The following is a 23,591-nucleotide window of genomic DNA, read 5'->3' as shown; positions in this document are numbered from 1 at the left end:
CTAGTATTGTGAATGAAAAATAACCCGTACCTAACCGACATAGAATCACATCACAACAGAGATCATTATTTTTGTTTTTCAAAATCAGACCAACTGTTGTATTACCTCTAGAGAGGAAGGATTAGATTGTATCCACTTGTGAGCAGCTGGCCCAAACTCCTGAAAGACAGTTCTCGGGGCTTAAACAATTCTACTTCCTGTCTTGACGCTTAACGCATGCGTACTTGTGTTTCGCTGCTCCGGGCTGCTTCTGCTCGCAGAGTTTTGTTCCGCAGTCTTCTCCTTAAAGAGCACTTTCTGGAGAGCTAACATGTCGACGAGCGACTTCTATTTGAGGTATTATGTTGGTCACAAGGGGAAGTTTGGACACGAGTTCCTGGAGTTTGAATTCAGACCTGACGGTGAGTAAAATTTGGCGGTAACACAGACGTGTTAGCTCGCCTACCTCCAAGCTAACGTGGCTAGCCGCTGTGTAGGCCGCAGCTCACTCACAACCACTTGCTAGCACCAATTTCTCCTTGTAGTTACCATTGTATGAGAAATGGTATTAGTTTATGTCTAGACTGAATGTATTCCTAAAATGTATGCAATTTAAAGTTAGTTATGCTTTAAGTAATATCCTGTGGACATAGTAGCGCCACGCGGCCTTAAGAGGAGGTAGCGAACTCATGCGTGTTGTGAAAGTGATCCATTGATTCAAATCTCTGCTTTAATCTCATGTTCCTGCAGGTAAACTGAGGTATGCAAACAACAGCAACTACAAGAATGACGTCATGATCAGGAAAGAGGTAATCTATGATTAGCAAGCGTGTTTGTTTTGGAGTAAACAGTAACTGAACATATTACAGCCCTTTTTGTGTGGTTTTCTTTGGTATGAATGGTAAAAAATGTCTGCTGCCACAATATAACGGTACTTTCATCATAATGCTAATCTGTGACATCAATAATGCGTTCATGCAGCATTGTATGTAATTCAGGGGTGGATTCACAGTAGACTAGTGAAAGTAGAGAGGGTCATTGTTTCTCAGTTAGAACATCGTGATGCATTAAAATCATGTTTTTCACAAGCACGGACAAAGTATATAAATGTACACGTTATCAACGTGTAGCTATCCTGCAAACATATGGCACAGCTCTAAATGTTCTCATCTCCCCTCTGTACCAACCCAGGCATATGTACACAAAAGTGTGATGGAGGAGCTGAAGAGGATCATTGACGACAGTGAGATCACCAAGGAAGACGATGCATTGTGGCCGCCTCCTGATAGAGTTGGCAGACAGGTTTGTGACTCCACTCACCATAGATAGTTGGATACACTTTATTGCCTGTCCCTAAGTTAGAGATTCTCCTTTTGACAGGGCCCAACAATACAAACATAATTCCCATTTGAAGACGCACTGTACATTTTTAAAAACAAAGCTTGACGATACACCAAATTTACAGTTAAAACACACAGCACACATCTAAACCGAATTCCAGAGCCGGCAAATTAAAAACGACAACTGACAAAACAGGTTAAAGTCCAGTGTCCATTTTAAATAGTTCAGGGTGGTTATTGCAGAGAGAATGAAGGAGATGTCTTGCAGATGTTTCTCTGGGTCACTGGGACTTGGTAACATCTGCCTGACGGCAGTAACTGGAGGGACGGGTGGAGGGAGTGAGATGGCTCCTCTCTGATCAGGGGGGATTTCCTTTATTTTGCTGGCCTGATAAGTTATGTGGGAGGTTTATATTATGTGTTTGGTGGTGAGGGCATTGTACCAGGATGAGATGTTTAAGGTGAGAATGAATTTGATAAGTGATCGGTAAACCAGGGTTAAAAATGTTCATACTTGTATGGAAAGTCCTGAGTTTCCAGGTGGAGGCGCTGTTGAGCTTTTTGTGTTCAGAGTCAGTGTGCAGGGAAATGGACAGACAGGTGTCTATGCCGGTTCCCATATAGTTAAAAGATATTTTGTCACAAATGACCAAATTATTTTGCATGAATCTCGCCAGCTTCTTGTTTCTGAATAGTTAGTTTACACTGGGCACACTGCACCTAGAATATAACACCAGTCGAATTTTGTAGCTTTTATTGAACAAAGTTTTTGCAATAGTCATAGTGTATTTTTTCTAAAAACAATTGTCTTCATGGGGATCACATTATGATCTGATATTATTGAAATGGGGTTAGAAATGTTGATACCTTAAAGGGATAGTTCACCGAAAAATGTAAGTTTACCCCTGAGTCTCAGGGGTAAACTTTGTTACAACAGAATACAATTGAAGCCAATAGTGTCTTACACTTCAGACATAATAAAACATAACAAGCCTCCATACTGCTCGTGTGGTGTCATCAAAGTGTCCACAAGCCCCGACATTCATATTCGACTCAAAACAGCGTCATTTACACCATGTTTTAAAGCCTAAATGTCTGCTGACATCTTTCTACGAGGTGCATTCACGGACCCTCAGACACACCACCGTGTAGCTACATCTGCTAGCTTAGCCACTTCCAGTGGACTTTTAGGCTAAAAACATGGTGTAAATGACCTGGATTTGAGTCGAATGAATGTCAGGGCTTGCAGACACTTGGATGACACCACACAAGCAGTATGGAGGCATGTTAAGTTTTTTCTATTTTATTATGTCTGAAGTGTAAGTCACCATTGGCTTCAATTGTACTGGATTCTTGGAGTAGATGAGTGAATTTGTTTTTTTGGTTTATTATCCCTTTAAAGTAAGCACTCAACCGTAAAATAATTGATATTTTTATTTGATGTCATAGTTGTAACTTCTCTGTATTTGTGCTACTTTTCACAGGAACTGGAGATCGTCATCGGTGATGAACACATTTCATTCACAACTTCCAAAATTGGCTCCTTGATCGATGTCAACCAGTCAAAGTGAGTATTGTAGAGTTGAGTGGTCACAGTATATTTGTCACTGATTAAGGGCCACAGCTTTAAAAAGCTTCACTTTGTTTCAGGGACCCTGAAGGTCTTCGCGTGTTCTACTACCTGGTGCAAGACCTGAAATGTCTCGTCTTCAGTCTCATCGGTCTCCACTTCAAGATCAAGCCTATCTAAACGTGGATTTTTCTCATTTTAATTGCTTTAGCTAATGTTTCTGTTGTTGAACTACCGCATTTGTAAATTTGCCTTTGATGAAACCATTTTTTTATTTTAAATAAACAGTGAAGACAAACGTTGCGTTCTTGTTTAACTTTTGAGTGTTCCTTGCAAATATAGACGCTACAGCCTAGGTTTCAATGACAATTGAATAGTCTATACTCATGTGTAAAGAAATACTGTATTATTAGTAAAATTATTTAAATAAGAAAATGTTCTTGCTACAATTCTTTTTGGAATAATTAGGTTTTATTTCAACTTGCATTCACCCACACCAATAAGGCTACACGTGAAAAACCGATAACTTAAATAACATGTATTATAGAGACATTAGTTAATGCTTTTTGATAAGGCACAGCATTTCTCTATACTGTAATTGCAGACAGTTCTACATCTAAAATGATTAAATGCATCCGTTTTGTGACCAACACTCTTAAGTCTTAGCTGACAATGTTTCACATGTTGCTAAAACCGAGAAGTTAGCCAACCCTTCACATGATGCTACAGTACAGGTATATCAAGGTGTAGCTGTTTGATTCAATCACAATTTAAAAGAAAGATCTCTTGGATGAAATAAGCCCAGAGTGAAAAACAAATCAGTTTTGATGATACTCATTGTACCATAAATTAAAGTGGATATTGTCTACAATTAAATGCAGAAAGCTACCTATTCATTTCACATCTGTTTTTATTATAATGACAACACTTCATTAAACCTGTAATTTCCAAACTGCACCATTTGCTTTTTACATAACTTCAAACCCAAATGCAGATTCTCCTTTTATTCTCCCGTGGCTTATAAATTATTTATCTTATTACTTACTGCACCATAATGCAGAAATTTTAAACCAACTAACCAGAAACCGAGAGAAATAAAACAAACTTAACTATTGTTTCTTAACTAAGTGGCTTTCCATCCAGGACTGTGAAAATGTCCTCTAAAGACTTGTGGACACACTGCAGGAATTCATGGACGTTGCGAGCAGGGTAGCTGGACACATTACAGCCGATCCAGTCATCATGGACACCATAGCCAACGCCAAACCCATCAGGCACCACTGGGGCGAAGCCGCCGAGGTTCACGGCTGGACTGGTGAGGGTGCTGGTCGAGAGGATGTTGTGGTTGATGGCAGCGTAAGCAGGGTCAGTGTACAGGTCTTGCAGAGCTTGGCCCTTTGAGTTGGCCAGGTATCGCAGGGCAAAGAGGTGTCTGTCAAAACCTTGGCCTGGTGAGAGAAATGGAAGAGGTGGTTAGTGGAGCAGCTCTTAGTTTACGTGTAAGTTGAAACCATTGCTGTGGTGTCAGTTTCAATGTGTATAGTAACACAGAGGATGCGTGATGATTATATATTGATTACTGTGCGCTACTTCAGGCTAATTAAGAATGCTAAGGCACATTATCTTGGTTGTGATTGGCCAGTGAGCCCAGTCCTGGAACATGCATGTTGCTTGCTCTCATGAGCACTTTGATGACTGTTTGCCTTTCAAATAACCTGTGATCTACATGAATGATCTACATTTAACCATTTCAAACAGCCCCAGGCTCGCTTACAGTGTCGCACCCCCTTCATCAACACTGATCTCATACAGAACCTCTCTGGTATCCAACTGACAAAAATCTGCCAGAGAATATAAGAGAGCAAAAAATAGATCACATTTTTTATGGTATGGAACCAAATGGTCAGGGTTTTATATAAGTTTATACTAAATAGGGACAAATCCATCTTTACTGTTGTAATGTCGACAATCAAAATGTCAAATAAACAAATCACTTGTGTTTTTTAAGTGTTGTGATCAACATTTGTAGAAATGTCTTATACACACCCATAGCTGCTTCCTTGGTGAGCTGCCCATGATATTTGGAGCATTCATGGAGCATGGCCTGCAGTTGCTCCACACTGTGTTGTCCTGGCTGACAAACAAAGGCGTGGGAACACTGTTTGGTGAATGAGGTAGCTGGTCGGATCGTCTCTGTGCGGCCATGCTTGAATGCTGCAGTGCTACACGACTCATATGTGGCCACTGTCTCTCCATACTGCCTCAGGAAGCCCATCTGAAAAGCCAGCTGGGCTATAGCGTCTGGACTCAACTTGCTCTTCTTTAGCTGTTTCTTCCCACCCTTCTTGAACTCCAGGGCATCAATAGTGAGTTTTGACACAGCTGAATCAAAGTTCTCCTTTGCTGTTTTGATGCCATTTTCCAGCTCACTGTCCAGCCTAAACTCCAGTCTGCGCACAGCAGAGGCCGAATCTACAGCAGCAGCAACAGAGCCTGGGTGCACCAGTGGCTGCTCCGTGGTGTCTTTGAAGATCTCATTCTGAAAGCGGAGCACAGCTACGCCATCGCCCCATGAGTGCTCAAAATTAATGGCTGCCTGTCCATCCTTGGAGAGAATGATGCTGAAGGACTTGTCGTACCACCGGTTGCAGCCATCACCGTGCAGCATGTTGTGGGAGATGTGAATATGGTCTCGCATGGTTTCATCATCCAGACAGAAACAGAAAATTGCGCTGTCAACAAGATTTAATTTCTCTGTGTTTCCAGCAGCTATCAGTTTTTCCCTTAGCCCAGCCCACACATCCCTGTTCTCACTGGTCAGCACCCCAATAGGGAAGGCGGGTGCTGGTGTCGGATCAGACAAAATGTACTGTAAGTGGGACTGGATCTCTGCAGGCTTCACTAAATTCCCATCTCTGTCTACGATGTCAAACACATACATGTTGCCTTTTCTCATAACTAAGAGATGTCGCCCTTTCTCATTAGTGAAGAGCTCATCCCGCCCACATTTCGGAATCCGAGTGGAGTTAAAGAGCCGAAAGTACTGAGACATGTCCAGCGGGTAAGCATTCATCATGTATGCTCCATACCAAGACAGAGAGGACGGGACCCAGCGGATGAACCTTTTGAATCCGTCTGTGTCACTCTTTGCTGGGTTTAGGTGAAAAACCTCAGGCTCCAGTAATCCAGCTCGAAGTGTTTTCATGAAGCGAACCGCTGAACACACCATATTAGTTGCCCGTACAAGCTGGTTATTGTACTCTGTGTTAGGGTCCGGATTGAAGGACATGAAGGGGTTGAAGTTCAGCACCACGGAGTCACGAGCAGACAGGTACATATCAGACCATGGTCCTGAAATGAAAGTAAGCCAACCAGTTGCATGAGTAATTGTATGAATTTGACATGCTCAACTTCAGGGTGATGATTGTCAAGAAAGGCTTCACCTGAGATGTGGCTTGTGTGCTTATTTCTTTTATCCTGGGCTACCAATTCCTCATGCAGCTGTTTCCCCACACCACTCTGGAAATCCTGTGCAAGTTTCTCTGTTGTTCTGAGGGCAAACAAAAGAAGATTTTTCCAAGATCTTAACTGTTAATATTGTCCATTAATGAAATAAATAGGTTGAATGTCTCACTGCACATACCTGAACTGGTCATCATCCAACAGAGGCCTCTGGGCAGCTAAATACCTCCTCATAGTGTCCTCCAGCTTTGGTATGGGTAGCCTGAACAATTATCAAAGTTATCAAGGAGACAATTCAGCCTTTCAAAAGCTCAGTAAATATTACAGTATACAAAAAAACTGACCACACTGCTGGTGAATATCACCAGTCTTTTCAGTCAAAGAAGCATAAAACATAAATAAAAAACATAAATACTTGACATATTAAACTGTCATGGAAAGTCCATATGAATGAACCAACTGCACCAAAAGTCAGTACACACTTCCTTTTGATTGATTTGGTTTATTTGTTTGATATTGTTCACCTTTGCCTTTATTTTGGTGTCAGATTGGATCCTCCTGCACATAGATGATCCCATCTGACACATCTCTGGAGATGTTCCTGTGTTCTTCACAAATTATTATTTTTAGCTGCTCTTTGCTTAACGTTTTTTTTTGCTGGATCATCTGCTTGAAAATACTCTGAAAGGTTTATTGTCCAGGACAGGTTTTAATTTGTTTATTATCATGTTGTAAAGTTTCTCTCCTGCCAAGCTTATTAAGACAGAGCTGTCTTTTCATTCTGGATTTGGGTTTAAAATCCTGCTGATGATGACATCTACAATTGTCATCATCCCTACACCTTTGGCACTCTCAAAGCCCAATGTTGGCCCAATAACAGTTTCATATTAGAACTATCATACATATATATACACACACATATTTTATAATTCTATCCAACCTGTTTTTTTTAATCATGCATAATATTAAAATACCCAGTATTGAATGACATAACTTTAAACAATTTAACATTTCAGAGACACTGATCAAGGGTTTACACAATTGTATTGTATACTGCAGAGGTCACTCATGTCACCGCCCCCTAGAGGCTTACCGAGGGTAAGACATAGTGCACTTTCCCCTACATTCATCTAAAAGCTTAATGCGACACCTGTTTAAACCTGGTAACACTTCACCACATTCACCAGGCATGTCCAAGGCAGAAAATTTATATTCACACAAGGCCAATAATTGATAATAAAGTCATGTCAGTGTCATTTTGATATGAGTACCTGAGTAAAGTCCCAGTGAGCTCCTTACCTGGGTAAACTCTTCTGGTAGTGCATCGACGGCACCACACTTTGGTGGAGGTACTCGGAGGGAGACGCTTCTTTCTTGCTGTAGTTTCGCTTACTGACCCCCAGTGCTGTGGTCCTGAGGTGAGCCAGACCTCCGCTTCTCCTCAGGGAGGCGACGCACTGCACCGAAAGCAGACTGGCCATATTGAAAGTGAACAGCCGGTGTTGTTCACCGAGACTAAAACCCTCCGGTGTGTTGAGGCCTGCTCGCTAAAGAGAGCCCCGTGTCGCGGCTGTCACCACAGGCGGACGTTCAGAGGTGTGGAGCCCCTCCGGACCGTCAGGTAAATACTGCAGCTAGCTAGCACGAGCAACTAGCATTAGGTGACAGATTTCCTCCGCTGACCACGGTTTGTTTCCGCAGCAGTTGAACAACTGGACGAACTCACGATTGATCCGACAACAACGTTATAAATCCCCACTTCCGACACTGTAAAAAATGACAGAGCAGAAAAACGACCCCAGTATAGAGTTTTGAATTAATAACAGGAAGTTGCACCGACTACGGCAGCCACGTGACCTGCGGTTCGTCTGAGGAAGTGTTGTCTGATGGCTCTGGAGGGTTCACAGTGAAAACTTGTGAATGGCTCTGTGGAGCAGTCTGCAGCAACACATTCGGATCAAATAGCTGATATCTGAATAACAATAATCGAAGATTAACTTTCCTACATCAATGCTGTAATTACAATTCGCACCAATATATTGAATTAAAATTATACTGGGGTGATACTCAAATGTCATAAAAACAAGATCAGATTGTACAAAAAGTAATAAACTAATCAATACTCTGCAGTAGAAGATCAACTTAAGTAAAACCAGCATTAAAGGGATGGTTCACCCAAAAATGAAAATGCACTCATTATCTACTCACCACTATGCCGATGGAGGGGGTGGGTGTGATTGAGTCCACAAAACGCTTCTGGAGGCTTTTGGAGGGTAAACAGCGTTGCAGCAGAATCCAATACAATTGAAATGGTGACCCATTCTTCAAACGTAACAAACAATAGAAAAAAACATAAAATGCCTCCATACTGCTCCTGTGGTGTCATCCAGTCATACACTGTTATCGGCATAGTGGTGAGTAAATAATGAGTGAACAATCCCTTTAAGCTTGAAAAAATAGCAGCCCATATCAGCCAGCTTTTGGTTATGACAGACATAATGTAATGCCAATGCATATGCCAGCCAATAGGTGTTAAGAACTTTAAGTAAATGCCAAATATATGATTGGGGTAATTTTACATAATGTTTCCACTAAACAGCTCTGACTAACTTTTCAACAGTAAAATTTGTATATCTTTGTGTATATCATACAATTTAAGGCATCCTTGTTGAAAATGTGGGGAGTATCAAGTGTTTATGAGAAAATATATACTGATATATTATGTGTTTTTTTTCCAAGAAAATATTGATGTTGATTTCAACATTAAAATCCAGTTTCCATCCCTTCTTTTTAAGTATTCATTACCCAGACTGAAGAGTCTAGCTTCTGTGTAAGCATTGTTGTCCAACTTATATCACACGTGAGACATTCCACTATATGTCATCTCAATGTAAAAATATGCTATACTGAATATGATTGAACTCATAACTAAACCCTTAGATGTGTAGCATTTTAAAGAAGATCCTCAAAATGCTACACATCAATGTAGATGACAAGAGAGGGGGAACTGGGGTTTTATTGGCCTGGTGACCTCCTGGGTACTGGGGCACACAGTGACCAATAGTGGTTGAAAGTTGAGTCCAAGGGCAGGTTTACCACCTAGGTGTGAAGATGAAGGACCCTGGGAGACTGAGTTCTGGAAGTTCTCCTTTGTCTTCAGAAGAAGCTTTAGTTACACATTTAGGCCCATCTATTTTTAACCAATAGATGGGCCAACACTACTAACAGTAGTGTTGGGACCTGCCAACATTCTGCCAACGGGCATCTAGCCTGCTGAAAAGTAAAAGAAGGGGAAAGTTTATGCTTCATTCAGTTTCCTCCGTCAGTCGGCAGGCAGGTAGACAGGATGGCTGTTGGGACATTTTTCTCCAAAACGAGGAGTAAACATCAGTTCCTGCCAGTGAACCACAGCCAGATGTTGTGTCAGGTTTATGAATGGGCAGAGCTGTATTGAGCTAACTGCAGCTAAAGAGCTAATCCCAGGTAAAGTTATTCAAGATTCTTTATTGTTACATCCCCATTATACAACTATGTAAGGCATACTTTAGGCTACAGGCAGGGGTCAGGACTGGGGAGAGAAAATGAGTAGGACAGAAGGAAACCTGTGGAGGAAAGGAAGCAGTACAACATGAGGACTGAGATGATAAGGAGAGTGAGAAAGGTTTGAAAATCAGAGGAGTGAAGAAACGAGGAGTTAATTGGAACAGAGGTACCAGAAGCAGATAAGAGAATAAGATGTGAGACCAGAGAATAACATATAAGATAAGATATGCCGATGTAAAACTTTTTTACATCTGCAGTTCATGACCAGAAATCGTATTACTTTTTTGTGTAATATTTTCTTCTTTCAGTGGCTATGAGTCATTTTTCTGGATCATAGACAGAATAGTGATAATCCTGAACAGTGAGTCCAACGCGCTGCTGACTGAATCTTAGTGAGTTTATAACAATTGTGATCAAGATTGAAACTTCTAAAAGACATTTCAGGTGATGGTGAGTCGATTGTAATTAATGATCCAAACTCAAATTGAATGTCATGTTTGCAGTAGTTATACAATGCAGTAAAAGGTCTGCACATTCAAACCAAGTCTTTTGAGCCTTTTTCTTTTCTGATGATATATCTGCCAGTTATAGCTTATGACAGACATGATGTCAATATATATCAGCCAATGGGTATCAAGTTCATTCATCAAGAAATGCCAAATATATGCTTGAGGTTATTAATTGTCTCTTTCACATCATTTCTCCACTAAACAGCTCTGACTAATTTATTTTTAACAGTGAAATGTCTCACTCTGTGTATATATTTGTGTGTAAGGCATCCTTATTGAAAATGTGGTGGGTATCATGTGTTTAGAATAAAAAATATCCAGATTTATTGTTATTTGATTTTTATTTCATTAAATACTGATGTTGCTATCAACACCAAAAATTCAGTTTTCTTTCAGGCTATTAAAACAAGCCATTATACGTATTCATGACCCGGACTGAAGAGTCTAACTTCTGTGTAAGCATTACTGTCTAACTTATATCACATGTGAGACAATCCACTATGTGTCATCTCAATGACTAAAACACATGGTCTTCTTATTAAAATATCCATCATTTGTACTGATTTCTTTTAGTTGGATGATTATGAAAGACTGGAGTTGTGCTTCATGAAGGAAAGTTTGTTGTAGCAGATGGAGAGAGGAAGGGAGCATTTTCTGTTTAAGACTGAGCTGTAAAGTAGTTGATGGACCGCTGCAACTTTACTTTTGGTATCATTCAAACCCATGAGGGTTACACACTTCTGTGAGCATGACAGGAAAAATAAATATAACCATCAATCCAACAGGAAAACAAGAAAAGTATGTATCTATCAACTTAATATGAATTATGACCTCAGATGTCTTACATTTCACTGAGGCAGGCAGCTCCCTATGCAACGAAGGTGAGCTTGTTAATATGTTCATCGATTATGTTCAGACATTATCCAATAACCAGTAAGTGCTCAAACACAGCACATGTTATCTTTCAATACCATAGCAGTACAGCATTAAGAACACATTACTGCACATTTACATTATCAAAACGTTAACATTAGTGATGCACTGTGCAGCAAATTAGTATGTCCAGCAGGGGGCAATGTTCTCATGGTTTATTATTTGCTATTCTGATCTGCTTAAACTGAAGCCCTCCCCCAAGCAACAGCTTCTGTCGCCACCATCTGACCCCCCTCCCCCAATATACAAAATAATTGCGGGTGATAGTTCACTTCCATTAGATTGATGACATTTTCTGATGTTTGTCCCCACTGATGCTGTCACTTGCTGACCTGCCCTCTTTGCACGTTTAATTATCTCTTATCAAGGCACCCATCAGAGTATGCCATTATTATATGGATTGGTGAAATGTGAACCCTTTTCGCTTTTCGACTGATATTGTTGTGGTAATTTGCATGTTTTTGTATCAGTTATGTGATCGTAAAGGGAGATTTATTTGATAAGACGTGCATCTATTTTTCTGCAAAATTGGAACAACAAAAACCAGGATAGCCATGTAAATGTAATGTAATAGAACACAGACAGAACACATTCATTAGTTTTTTGCCAGTTTTACATTTTTATTAGATGGTAATTCAGTTTTAGTGCAGGGTTGATTTGAAAAGTCTGCAATTAAATAATTGTGGTGTTATTGTGATGGAATACACAAGTATGCATTTAAAGCATTCAGTAATGAATGTGCTAAAGCTCCCTTAAAGTCCTTTAGATAAGGACCTTTTCTTAAATAAGTCAAACTGGGAGCTGAGAGATGTCTTAGTCCGTGTTTACAAAAGAGGATGTTATTTTTGGTATGTTTTTGAGAAATGTAATTATTATCCTTGGAAAATTATGTTTGCATAAGAACAGATTCCTAAAAACTCAAAGGAACTTCCACATATTTCACAAGGAACTGTGTCATTACCTGGTAAAACTGGAATTCACGGAGAAGAAGAAGGCTGTGAAACTGTTACTTATTAGAATAACTTGACCCTGCAGAGATCATACTACCCCTCTAAGTGTTTGTTTTTTCCCGTTTTTTATCCCTTTATACTTTATCTTCTTTAATATTCCCTTTCTCCCAAATATTCCCTTCTATGCTGTATATGTTTTGTATGTGTGACATGATGTTTGTCTGATGTTTGAAGTGCTGTGGACGATTAAGTGTCTTATTTTGTTTATGTATCTTTGTGCACTTCAATAAAGTTGTTTTAAAGGTTTTTTTGGTTATTATAATGTAGATGGAGCTTTTTTCTTCTTTTTACTTTTTTGGTAGAAATATGTGAGACAGGTGAATGTTCTGTCAGAAACAGTTCCAGTATCTGTTCACATTTGCTGTTGGAGTATTTTTAGTCTTGGGACTATCTGTCATCGACTTATTATGTCGAGTTTTCTTCTTTAAAAAAAAAAAAGAATATATATTAATATATATATATTAGGGCTGTCAAACGATTACAATTTTTAATCAAATTAATCACAGGGTAGCTGTGATTAATCACAATTAATTTGTAAATGCCCAAATAATACCCCTTTTTCTATTTATATTGCTGTGGGAATGGAAAGATAAATGACAGAAGGCCAAATGATTGAGTTATTAAGATTGAAAAATAAAATAAAATAAAACATACCACACCATAATTAAATTTGGCTCTCTTTGCTATGCCTCTGAGCAAACAGGATGATGTTATTTCGAAACATTTTTTTAATCAAACTCAAAGATAACCTTTATCGTAAACAATTGGGGCTTCTTAGCATTTGCTCTTTTTCTTTTTTTTAGCAAATATAGGACGGTTAAATAAAACTTTTTTCTTTTCTTTTTTAAATCAAACAAACAACCAGATCTTTACACAATTAAATGTGAAATCTGAATCTGAGCACATCTGTAGAAGCAGTGTTGAGCCAGTTCACCCTTAAAAGAGTGAACTGCAGATGAAAATGAACTAGTTCATGTTCATAGTTCATTTTGTATTGGGATGATTTAGGTGACAAACGTACGGTCACATGTTTGGTTCTGAATCGATGGTGTCGGATCAAACAAACACTAAGTTACTTCACGTGCTGATCAGGTCCTGATAACTAGTGATGAGTGTTTATTAGTTGAAGTGAGAGCAGAGTGGAGGAGGACACAGAAACTCCAGCTCGGTACAAACCAGCTGCAGCTTCTGCTCTGATCACTGAGCAGCTGAGACCAGAGGAACTCTGTGTTTCACTGACTGTTCTACAGAGTCACTGAGCAGCTGAGACCAGAGAAACTCTGTGTTCCACTGACTGTTCTACAGAGTCACTGAGCAGCTGAGACCAGAGAAACTCTGTGTTCCACTGACTGTTCTACAGAGTCACTGAGCAGCTGAGACCAGAGGAACTCTGTGTTTCACTGACTGTTCTACAGAGTCACTGAGCAGCTGAGACCAGAGGAACTCTGTGTTCCACTGACTGTTCTACAGAGTCACTGAGCAGCTGAGACCAGAGAAACTCTGTGTTCCACTGACTGTTCTACAGAGTCACTGAGCAGCTGAGACCAGAGGAACTCTGTGTTCCACTGACTGTTCTACAGAGTCACTGAGCAGCTGAGACCAGAGAAACTCTGTGTTCCACTGACTGTTCTACAGAGTCACTGAGCAGCTGAGACCAGATAGACTCTGTGTTCCACTGACTGTTCTACAGAGTCACTGAGCAGCTGAGACCAGAGGAACTCTGTGTTCCACTGACTGTTCTACAGAGTCACTGAGCAGCTGAGACCAGAGAGACTCTGTGTTCCACTGACTGTTCTACAGAGTCACTGAGCAGCTGAGACCAGAGGAACTCTGTGTTCCACTGACTGTTCTACAGAGTCACTGAGCAGCTGAGACCAGAGAGACTCTGTGTTCCACTGACTGTTCTACAGAGTCACTGAGCAGCTGAGACCAGAGAAACTCTGTGTTCCACTGACTGTTCTACAGAGTCACTGAGCAGCTGAGACCAGAGGAACTCTGTGTTCCACTGTTATACAGAGTCACTGAGCTCTGATCTCACTGCGTGTGTCGCTCCGAGCGAGTGAGTGGGGGCGGGTATGGGTACATGGATCGGCTCATTCTGCGCATGCGTAAATGCTTTAAAAGAATTAACTCTTAATTCCACAAATTAATCATCGCGCATTAACGCGTTAATTTTCACAGCCCTAATTTATATATTATGAAGGGATTTAGATTGTGATTCTATTTTCTGATCCACACTCCGGAGCAGAAGGTGGCGGTAATGCTGGATGCCTACCGCCGTAAAACAAGAAGAAGAAGAAGAAGAAGAAACCGGAAGAAACAAGGAAGTGTAGTTCGGACACAAAGTACAAGCTAACCTGCCCCAGTGTGTCAGTCGGTCTGTTTGTTCACCTGACGCAAAAGGAAAATGCCTGAAAGACAGAGGTTAAGGTAAGAATCCTAAGCACGGTGTCACTGGGTTCATGTTTTTAAATGATTCACCCTCGTTGTCCCGGCTAACACACTAACGTGAGGCCACAGTTAGCTTGCTAGTAAGATACATGTCAAACATTCACGTACACTAAAGACACGTTGTAATGTTAGCTGGCTGATCCGTTGCTACAAGCTAGCGAGCTGCTATAGCCTGCCATTGGTAGCAATGTTGTTTCCTTACGAATTAGGACATCCTACTAGCACATGGAGAGTAACATATCTAGCAACAGTTCCCATGTTAATTCGTGTTTAGCCACTTATCATTGTCAGGTTCATAAAGATGGTGACATCATCCTGCACGCAGGATTTTAGATGCATCGACTGTCACGACTGTCATTTCACCGTGACCCTTGTAAGAAAGTGATACCTTGGACCTTGTGTTGTGTTACTGCATGTTCTGCTCTGGAACTGACAAGCACACAGTGAGCTCCAGTGGTGAGACACATGGATTACATGTCTTTTTGTTTCTCACAATTTAATATCACATTGAATTTGACCGATTGTTTAATTTCTAGTAACCAGGCATGTTACTCTGCTGTGTTTCCATCACTGCCTATTGTTAATAACCTTACTTTTACATTCTTTCACCTTCACCTCCACCATGTCAAGGATTGAAGCCATTAACACCAGTGCCAGTGATGGGCTGGAGGGGTTCAAGGCCCATGCAGTGTTCCAGGAAATCAACAAGAAGCTTCAGGAGGTGACTGAATGCCTTTTACAGTAGAAGACAAAATTATGAATTACAGACCAGTGTATATTATCCTCACTTGTTACTGGTGTGTACGCTTTGAGACTTTTGAAGACTTTTTAAAGGACGCTCATTACATTTTGTTAGTTCAACTTGACACGTCGTATTCACATCAATGCCCTTCAGGACACATCTATCTCTTTAGTCATATATAATAATTCTAGGTCTGTGCCGTGTGGTGGCACAGTTGTCTCAGTTGTCTCAGTCATTCCATGCCACGGCTATTTTGTACACTTGCAAACAGTCGATTCTAATCAATTGATCTTAAGTATGTGAAACATATGACCCGGTTTGCAAGTTTGCATCAGTAGTCGGAACTTACCTCTCTCAACATCAATATTTCATGGATTTTCATTTATGGTCCAAATTAGACAAAACAAATTTAATTCATGGAAAATAGCAGGACTAAAATGTAGCTGACTGTGTTTACATTGTGCTGATGTTTCCATCACCTAAAACATGGAAATGTTTTTATATATCCATATAAATGACTGGAGACAGAAATTAAATATCCATGAAAATGAATGTATTTTTTCCCTTACTGTAGATTTTCTTTCATTACTAATGCTGGGAGTTACCCATCACACAGGTATTATATCCCTGAACCACTGACCCTCTACCCAGTGCAGTCATATACTGATATTGACTGTGTGTTTAACACATGCATATTGAGCAGTGTGACCTATTCTAAAAGCAGCAATGTAAAAGCAACAACTTACAGCTAAGACCTGTACTGACTTGTGAATATAGGTAGTGAAAACTTAATTCACATGTCATAGAGATACAGTCCAGCTCGCTGTAAAATAAATCTGTGTGTTTCATACAGGAAGGGGAGCAGTTTGTGAAAAAGATCGGGGGAGTGTTTGCCTTTCAAGTGAAGGATGGCCCAAATGGTCAGGAGGCAACTTGGTTTGTGGATGTGAAGAATGGCAAAGGCTGTGTTCATAATGACACAGGTAAGAAAACTCAAGAAAACCTCATCAGGGCTTTGTTTTGTCTCGTATGACAGTGTCATGTAATCATGTTAATATTTAACTGTGGGTGTAATTTCAAGGCATGCACACACTGTTATCTATGTTTTTACATCAATGCTATCTTTGAGTTAAATTAAGCTCTTATTTCTGCTCTGCAGCTAAGAAAGCAGACTGTACCATTTCCATGTCGGATACAGATTTGTTGGCCTTAATGACAGGGAAGATGAACCCACAGAATGTGAGTATTGACAGAACTTTTACAAATATACAACCAAACTAGTTGTTTCTTGTCAATAGTGAGGGAGTAAGACCCCTTTGAGACGTGGTAGTAACATCTGTCTGAGAAAACTGATCATATGTGGAAAGCTCGAAGTACTGTACGTCTGTTCACATCTAGTATTGAAATGCATCCTGACCACTTGTGATTGGATCTCATTTACCTATATGCAAACACACACACTATTTATATATTTCTGTTCGTGAATACAATTTCTGTTAAAACACACTCTCAAACACTCTTCAGCACACTGACCTGATTGTTGTTGAGACGGTAGGTCCTTAAAACCGCCAACAATTGAATTATCTTTCAACACCAAATCCTCACTGTCCTTGTTGGTTAACTCTCCTCTCATCATGTGATAAGACTCTGTAACTCTGTAATGTGACTCTTCTGAAGAGCGGGACTATCTGGGCCTGGATTCAGACAGAAAAACAAAAAGCTTGTGCCGTGTACCGTCTCTATTCGGTCAGGTTTGGGTAGGACAATAATCTGTGGCCCGAGTGGATTCACACTCTTGTATATTGTGGTTAAAAAGCTGAGTAAAATAAAAAGGGTTTGCCTCTTTATGAACACAATAAAGACATAACTGTACACTTAATTTAGTTAATTAAGTTAATTATTTTATGATATTTTTTACAGGGACTGAAGTATTATTTAGCATCATGTTTTGACTTTAGATATTGTAAATTCTTTACTGTACTTTACTGCATATTATATGCGTTTAATACGTTTCTGTCTCTTAATATTGATATTTACTCCATACCCATATACTGTCTTTATAACCATTTACTAACATACCTGCTGTTGTACTCCACAATGTGCAGTTCTTTTTTCACTGCATTTCATTTCACTCTACCTCAGTCTGTGTGCCCCATCTCCCTAAATAGTGGAACACATTTCCCAGTTGGATGTGTTAATATAAGGATATTTTTTTAGTATCCCTGCATGCAGCCTACAGAGGAGAAAGAACTGACCATTAAAGGGGCAATGTGTAAAATTAAATGACATCTAGTGGTGAAGTTGCATGTTGCAGCTCAATAACCCTCACCTCATCCTCCCCTTCTAAACATGACAGAGAACCTGTGGAAGCCTTTGTGACAGTTTGTAAATATGTGGGGAGTTTGAAAGCTCTGATGTAGTGTTTTACCATTTTCATGACATGACATAGTACAATGGCCGTGGAATGGCTGCAGAGAGGCTTAGTTTTCATTTCTGCGTCCATGTGAACAGATTAGACCAGGCACACTGGCTGCTGCTGTGGCGCTGCACAGACATGGTTCAACCGCAGAAACAGCGATGCTAATCTAGAGCGTAGAGGTTTCTCTCGCTGATTATTTCTGCGCTCTGCATGCTTTTCTCTGCAGAGTAAACAGTAAAATGTATCTTTCACCACACTTTTATTGCTCTGTCGAACATTTTGGAAGACATCTTTATAACCTGTCAAATATATCACAAGCATAAATATTTGCAATATTTCCATTTTTCTAAACATTTTTTCATACCCTGAATTGAACCTGTACATCCCCACCATCAGTCCATGCCAATTTGAGTGCTTGCCTGTGGAGAAGTGTTTCCGCTGCTTCATCCTCCAACTGTGTCAGAAACTGTGAAAAAGCTTGAGAACGGCTTTGATACTCCGAGACTTTCCTCTCATGGTGGTTGATTCTTCACCCCCTCATCCAATTATTTTTTTCACTTCTCTTTTTATCACTCCAATCCACAAACAATCTAACTCTACACACACTGTGCCTGTGTGCCATGCAGTTTTCTGACATTTCATAAGCTGTTGTTGCCATTGCCCCACTTTTCCCTGGCTTGAGTTAATCTCCGATGGCAACTATTTAACCCAGCTGCATATTCGTTCTCTCTTACACTGGCTGAACAGTTCTTCAGATTGCAAACTCTGGATGATGTTTTTTCACCTTTTCTCATTCACAGGCGTTTTTCCAGGGCAAGCTGAAGATCAAGGGAAACATGGGACTTGCCATGAAGCTTCAAAGCCTGCAACTGCAGCCAGGCAAAGCCAAACTGTAGATGAGACCTCGGAGTGAGCTGTAACTTCACCTCTGAACACTGAATAGAGTACATTTCAGATCAAATGTAACATGGTTGGGAACCTTCTCATCACTGGACTGAACCCCTTTTCCTACTAGGGACCTCACTGACAACCAGGGGACTAGTCCTCAGCCCAGCCAATCTAACTGGCCAATAATATAAATGGATAATTCTCTAATCAAGTCCCTGTCTGCGGTCTGTCCCATGATAATACTGTCAGAACACTAGCGTAGAGACGGGTGCTCCTACTTTCTGATTTTAGTGATGTTTGTGTACACTTTTCAATAAATCTCCAGTATCTGTCGCTAATCAATTCCTTATGGAAATGTTTTGAGAAGTATGTTTTGATGATTTTCCACAATCATGGACACAATAGTCGAAGTGCCTCCTTGTCTCAGATTTTCAGTTTTTAACCAATAATGCAGAAATGGTTTTTACTGTGGCTGCCCAACATTTTAATGGAGGGGGTTGTGAATTTCTGCTCTGCTGTCATTATTGTATGAATATCTAAAATATTTCTACTAAATAAACGTATCTGTGCTGCAAGAACCAGTGGGCTGTCTGTCAGCTTTTTTAAAACAGGAATGTAGCACACAGCCTTAATTGAATAAAGTTTCTAATAATTTTGTGTACATAAACGGAAGAGCGGAACAGTTTGTCTGTGAGATGCCACGTGAAAATGGATTTAACAACAAACTTTGGCCAGATGTCCTAACACAAGCTTCAGTGTTTATTCAGTGTAAATGATCACACTCCTCCTGGCTCCACACAATGTTACACCCACACACACACACACACACACGACTCCTCCCACATCATTTAGGGGGCCTGTTCGAGGTTGTATTGGTGTGACTTACCACAATAATGGTCCTGTGTTCGGACGGGACAGAACTTGGATGTTACTGTCAGGCTGCGCCTATGTGTGCTCCGCCTTTTTTGGAAGACCTTGCACTTTTCCAGCACGGCAGCGACCTGGTTCCAGACTGCCACGCTGTAGTTTTTCCTTTGTAAATGGAGGAGTATGGCAAAAACACAAATCTGTTAACTAGCTTTGACTCAGATTCCACCGCAGCTTTGGCTTGGCTACTTTTCTGGGTCTTACTCTGTAGTCACACACCAACACTCACTAATGGCTGCTTTTTTAGTACGAGATTTCATAAGTTAACCAAGTTATTTGTGTTTTGCAATGTAACATTTACTTCTGATGAGAGGTGTTGCGCTAATTGCATCAAGCCTGTATTCACAGCGTTGCATACAATGAGAAAATGTCGTAAATGCTTTGCTTTTCATGTGAATAGCACAATTGATTCACACAACGGTTTTAAGATCATAAAATAACAAATACATTATGAATGGGTACATATGAATTATAAGTGTGTTATTAAAGGGGCACAGGGAAATGTAGGCTAAAGAACTGTCTGGGCCTGACCCATAAAGCAGACTAAAAATTGGCATGTCTGTCACAGCTGCATTCATTTCTAGGTGTTTGCTTGGAACCGTACATTTTTTTGGACATGGGAAATTGATGGGACATGGACCAAACAAAACCTTGCTACTGCGGCTCCATCCCCCTGTTACTACTGCACACACCCTGGCTCCCTGGATAGTGGGAGGAAGAGACATGTCCTTCATCTTTATTTACAGTTTGTTGGCTAGAGTTAATTTATTGGTGATGAGCAGCTAAAAGATCGATTGGTCACAGTTTACAAAACACACTGTTTGTGCCTTGAATCCTTGATTTGTGTTCTGCATTAAACAAAAGAGCTGCCCTTTTAAAGAGCTGCACCCAGTGGAAAAGAGTTAATTCAAGGAAAAGATGAAAGGATTAGTTTATAAGAATGGAGACAGGACGTCATCTGTGTGCAAGAGAGCAGGCAATATCCCCGTTGTAATTGATAGAAGGTGCGAACAAAGAGGCTCTTTGACTGTGTCTATCCTTAAACGCAGCGGGAGCAACTGTGTAAGTAAGACTTCAAAAACAGAGATTAGAGGTCCCATGGTTCCACACTGATCTGGATAATAGCCAACACAGTCCCTGCTGTTCTGAGATGTGTCCTGAAGAATGACATGAACCTGCAACCTGTTCAGAAGAATCGTGATATCAGCCTGTTGGAACAGCCATTTCTCTGAACATGTTCCAATGAAACAGTGGAAACTTACAAATAACATAGAGCTGTGACCAGAGAGCTCCTCTTGGGGAAAACAGCCCGCCAAATATTATGAGGAGTAGAGAAGAGAGCACGGATCAGTGTGTGTAGTTCCCTGCAGATTCAGGAAGAGATGCATGGGTCCGTCTCTGCCAGCCTGAAAACAGCAGCTCAGCAGCCATAGGTAGATGAGACTCACTTTAACCATATAGGACCTATAGCAATCATCACTGTCTTCATTGATTGCAGTTGGTGGCTGCAGTGTGAAAAGGGAGGAAGTGGGGGATTTACATTCTCGAAAAAACTTCTGGAAGATTTGCAGCAGTTGCTCTGAGTTGATCGAGTCCAGCTGAACTTGATGAAAACATTTTCAGTTTTGAACTTCAGACTTAAAAAAAACCACCAGACAGATAAATCTAGAAACTGATGCTGGAGGGAGTTGTAGAGTGATCTTGTAATGGTTGGCTGTGTGATTAAAGGCAACTTTGACACAAATCTCTAATGGAGGAACAGAGGTTTCTATGATGCCAATATAAATGAGGTTTTCTGTTTCATACCAACTTGGTTTTCAACGACAGAAATCCATTTGACGAGTAGTGCCTTTCTTCAAATGTCTGAAGAATCAACTTTTGAAGACCAGGTACTTTCTAGGAAAAAAAATTTAAAGTTCCAGGAAATCGAGGGGAAAATAAGGGACACTTAAAGCCTTTTTTCCAATCAACATCAACCCATGATGGCTGTCAGATTTAACTGAAAACACATGCTGGTTCTTACAGATTGGTCTTTTACTAAGATCTGTCCTACAAAGAAAATCGACTTTTACAGAAGAGGTGACGAAGAGGAATTTGGTATGACATTTTCAGGCTGACAACCAAACTCTTCAGTAAATCCAAAGGTTTATGCTGTGCCTTTCTCTCCGATTTGACCCAAATACATGTCACTGCAAAAAGGTTTTACTTCAAGTTTACCAATGTCCGGCAGAGGATTTCCGCGGAATGGGGTCCGGACTTTCTCCTGAGTTTTCGTTTCACTCATGAACAATGCAGCAGGGGGGGTTCTCTGCTCAGATGCATTGACAACAGTAACAAATAATCTGCAGGACTCAGGTGAGGGGTTGTGCAGCAGACAGAGGCAGGAAGTGATTTATTAATTCCACTACAGAGATCACCTGATTTTGTTTACAGCACATCGACACAGCTCTTATCACCACAAACTCTCTTCACATCTTTGTTGGTGTCTTCTACGTGTGTTGCACTGCTTTTCCACAGTGGGATTTTTACTTTTTTTTTTTATTTTTGTGTGTCGCGTGTTAGAAGGGTCATCACCCCCCACTCGCTTGTGGTGAATCCAGCGGGGGATCCCCTGCTGTGCTCTCGCATTGGATTCTGCAGACTTCCTGCTGAGTTTTTACTCGCCAGGCGGTGAAAGTCCGTGAGAAACTGCGGAGGCTCACACTCGGACATTTGTGTTCACACATACCCCTCCTCTAGAGAACATGTGGAGCTCACTGCATGTCTGAAAGAAGCACGAGTAGTTTCTACCCTGATTGTCTCTCACCTCCCCCCACTGTGTCATCCCTTTTTCTATCCTTAGTTGTCATGTGTCATCCATATTACCATTCTTTAGTTATCATCACCAACATTTTCCTCAGAGGTAATATACAGTTCTCAAAAACACTCCATATGAATGAAATTACAATATACATGTCTACATACTCTTCTCATCATTACAACACAACCTCATTTGAAGGCAGCATTAGCACTAGTGCAGTGCATTGCCTGCTGTAAACCTGCCTGATGGGAATGGGCTGTTAGTTTGACCTGATCCAGATCCTACTTCAGAATTATTCCTTATCATAAGTGAGTCCTCAAACAGAACTACAATACAGGCTGAGTGTGACTTTTTTTTATTGTTTGTTGTGTGCTGCATATTGTGAGGAGACATTTTTATAAACAGTCTATGGTGAAGAGTGGAAAAAGAAAAAAGTTTTGTTAGATTTTGACAAAGCCAGGCTCTCAAGTTCCCTGTTTCCAGTCATGATGTTCAGCTATAAAATTGAAGTTCAGGGAACTGTGCTAATGCATCGTAATGCTAACAGATGTTTACACACTGGCTAACAGGAGGTGGGCTTGCTGAAAAAGGGGTCTAATCCAAATACACTGACACCCTTTTTTGGCAGGCTGCTCTTCCACTTTTTAAATATTAGAGATGACTCATCTGTGTCCGAAATGAAAGTCATCTCATAACATGTTTCTGTTCTCAACCAGATGAACAAACTGTTTACACATACCTAATACAACATTGTGTCATCGTTTATCAATAATCTGCAACACAGATGTTCAGAGTCACTACACCCCAGAGAGCGAGACTGTGTTTTAATTGTTACAGTTTCACATCCAAGATGTGGCCACCCTGTCTGTTCGAATTGATCAGTTCTTTAAGTGCATGAATCAAGAGTAAACTCCAACAACCCAGTGATAACAGCACAAACTTCTAACAAGACCTGCATTGATGGGAAAAAATGCAATACTTGGGGAAAAAGATGAGGGAAAACAGGAAAGAATTTTCA

The 23,591-nt window shown here is 40.5% G+C and overlaps 3 protein-coding genes across 4 annotated transcripts; 2 read left to right on the top strand and 1 right to left on the bottom strand.

Moving 5' to 3' along the window:
* Positions 1-207: 207 nt before the first annotated feature.
* Positions 208-3,192, top strand: magoh (mago homolog, exon junction complex subunit). Its single transcript, XM_034581958.1, has 5 exons — positions 208-401; positions 730-788; positions 1,171-1,281; positions 2,804-2,886; positions 2,970-3,192. The coding sequence occupies exons 1-5, from the start codon at positions 311-313 to the stop codon at positions 3,067-3,069; spliced, it is 444 nt and encodes a 147-aa protein (XP_034437849.1). The 5' UTR covers positions 208-310; the 3' UTR covers positions 3,070-3,192.
* Positions 3,193-3,341: 149 nt separating this feature from the next.
* LOC117759692 (carnitine O-palmitoyltransferase 2, mitochondrial-like) lies at positions 3,342-8,369 on the bottom strand. Its single transcript, XM_034581953.1, has 5 exons — positions 7,651-8,369; positions 6,533-6,613; positions 6,333-6,439; positions 4,936-6,240; positions 3,342-4,337 (listed from the first exon to the last, which is right to left on the bottom strand). Exons 1-5 carry the CDS (start codon positions 7,830-7,832, stop codon positions 4,009-4,011), a joined length of 2,004 nt encoding a protein of 667 aa, XP_034437844.1. The 5' UTR covers positions 7,833-8,369; the 3' UTR covers positions 3,342-4,008.
* Positions 8,370-14,478: 6,109 nt separating this feature from the next.
* On the top strand, positions 14,479-19,427 carry scp2b (sterol carrier protein 2b). Of its 2 annotated transcripts, none has more exons than XM_034581952.1 (5): positions 14,479-14,776; positions 15,428-15,518; positions 16,393-16,522; positions 16,699-16,778; positions 18,759-19,427. In XM_034581952.1, exons 1-5 carry the CDS (start codon positions 14,754-14,756, stop codon positions 18,852-18,854), a joined length of 420 nt encoding a protein of 139 aa, XP_034437843.1. In that variant the 5' UTR covers positions 14,479-14,753; the 3' UTR covers positions 18,855-19,427. The 2 variants fall into 2 exon arrangements, with proteins under 2 accessions (XP_034437843.1, XP_034437842.1); XM_034581951.1 differs by having other exon boundaries at positions 14,633-14,776; positions 15,419-15,518.
* Positions 19,428-23,591: the final 4,164 nt, after the last annotated feature.

The sequence above is a fragment of the Hippoglossus hippoglossus genome, chromosome 4 (genome assembly GCF_009819705.1).
Source record: "Hippoglossus hippoglossus isolate fHipHip1 chromosome 4, fHipHip1.pri, whole genome shotgun sequence".
Lineage (NCBI taxonomy): Eukaryota > Metazoa > Chordata > Actinopteri > Pleuronectiformes > Pleuronectidae > Hippoglossus > Hippoglossus hippoglossus.
Note: the sequence above shows the minus strand (reverse complement) of the source record. Positions and strands in the feature narration are given on the sequence as shown.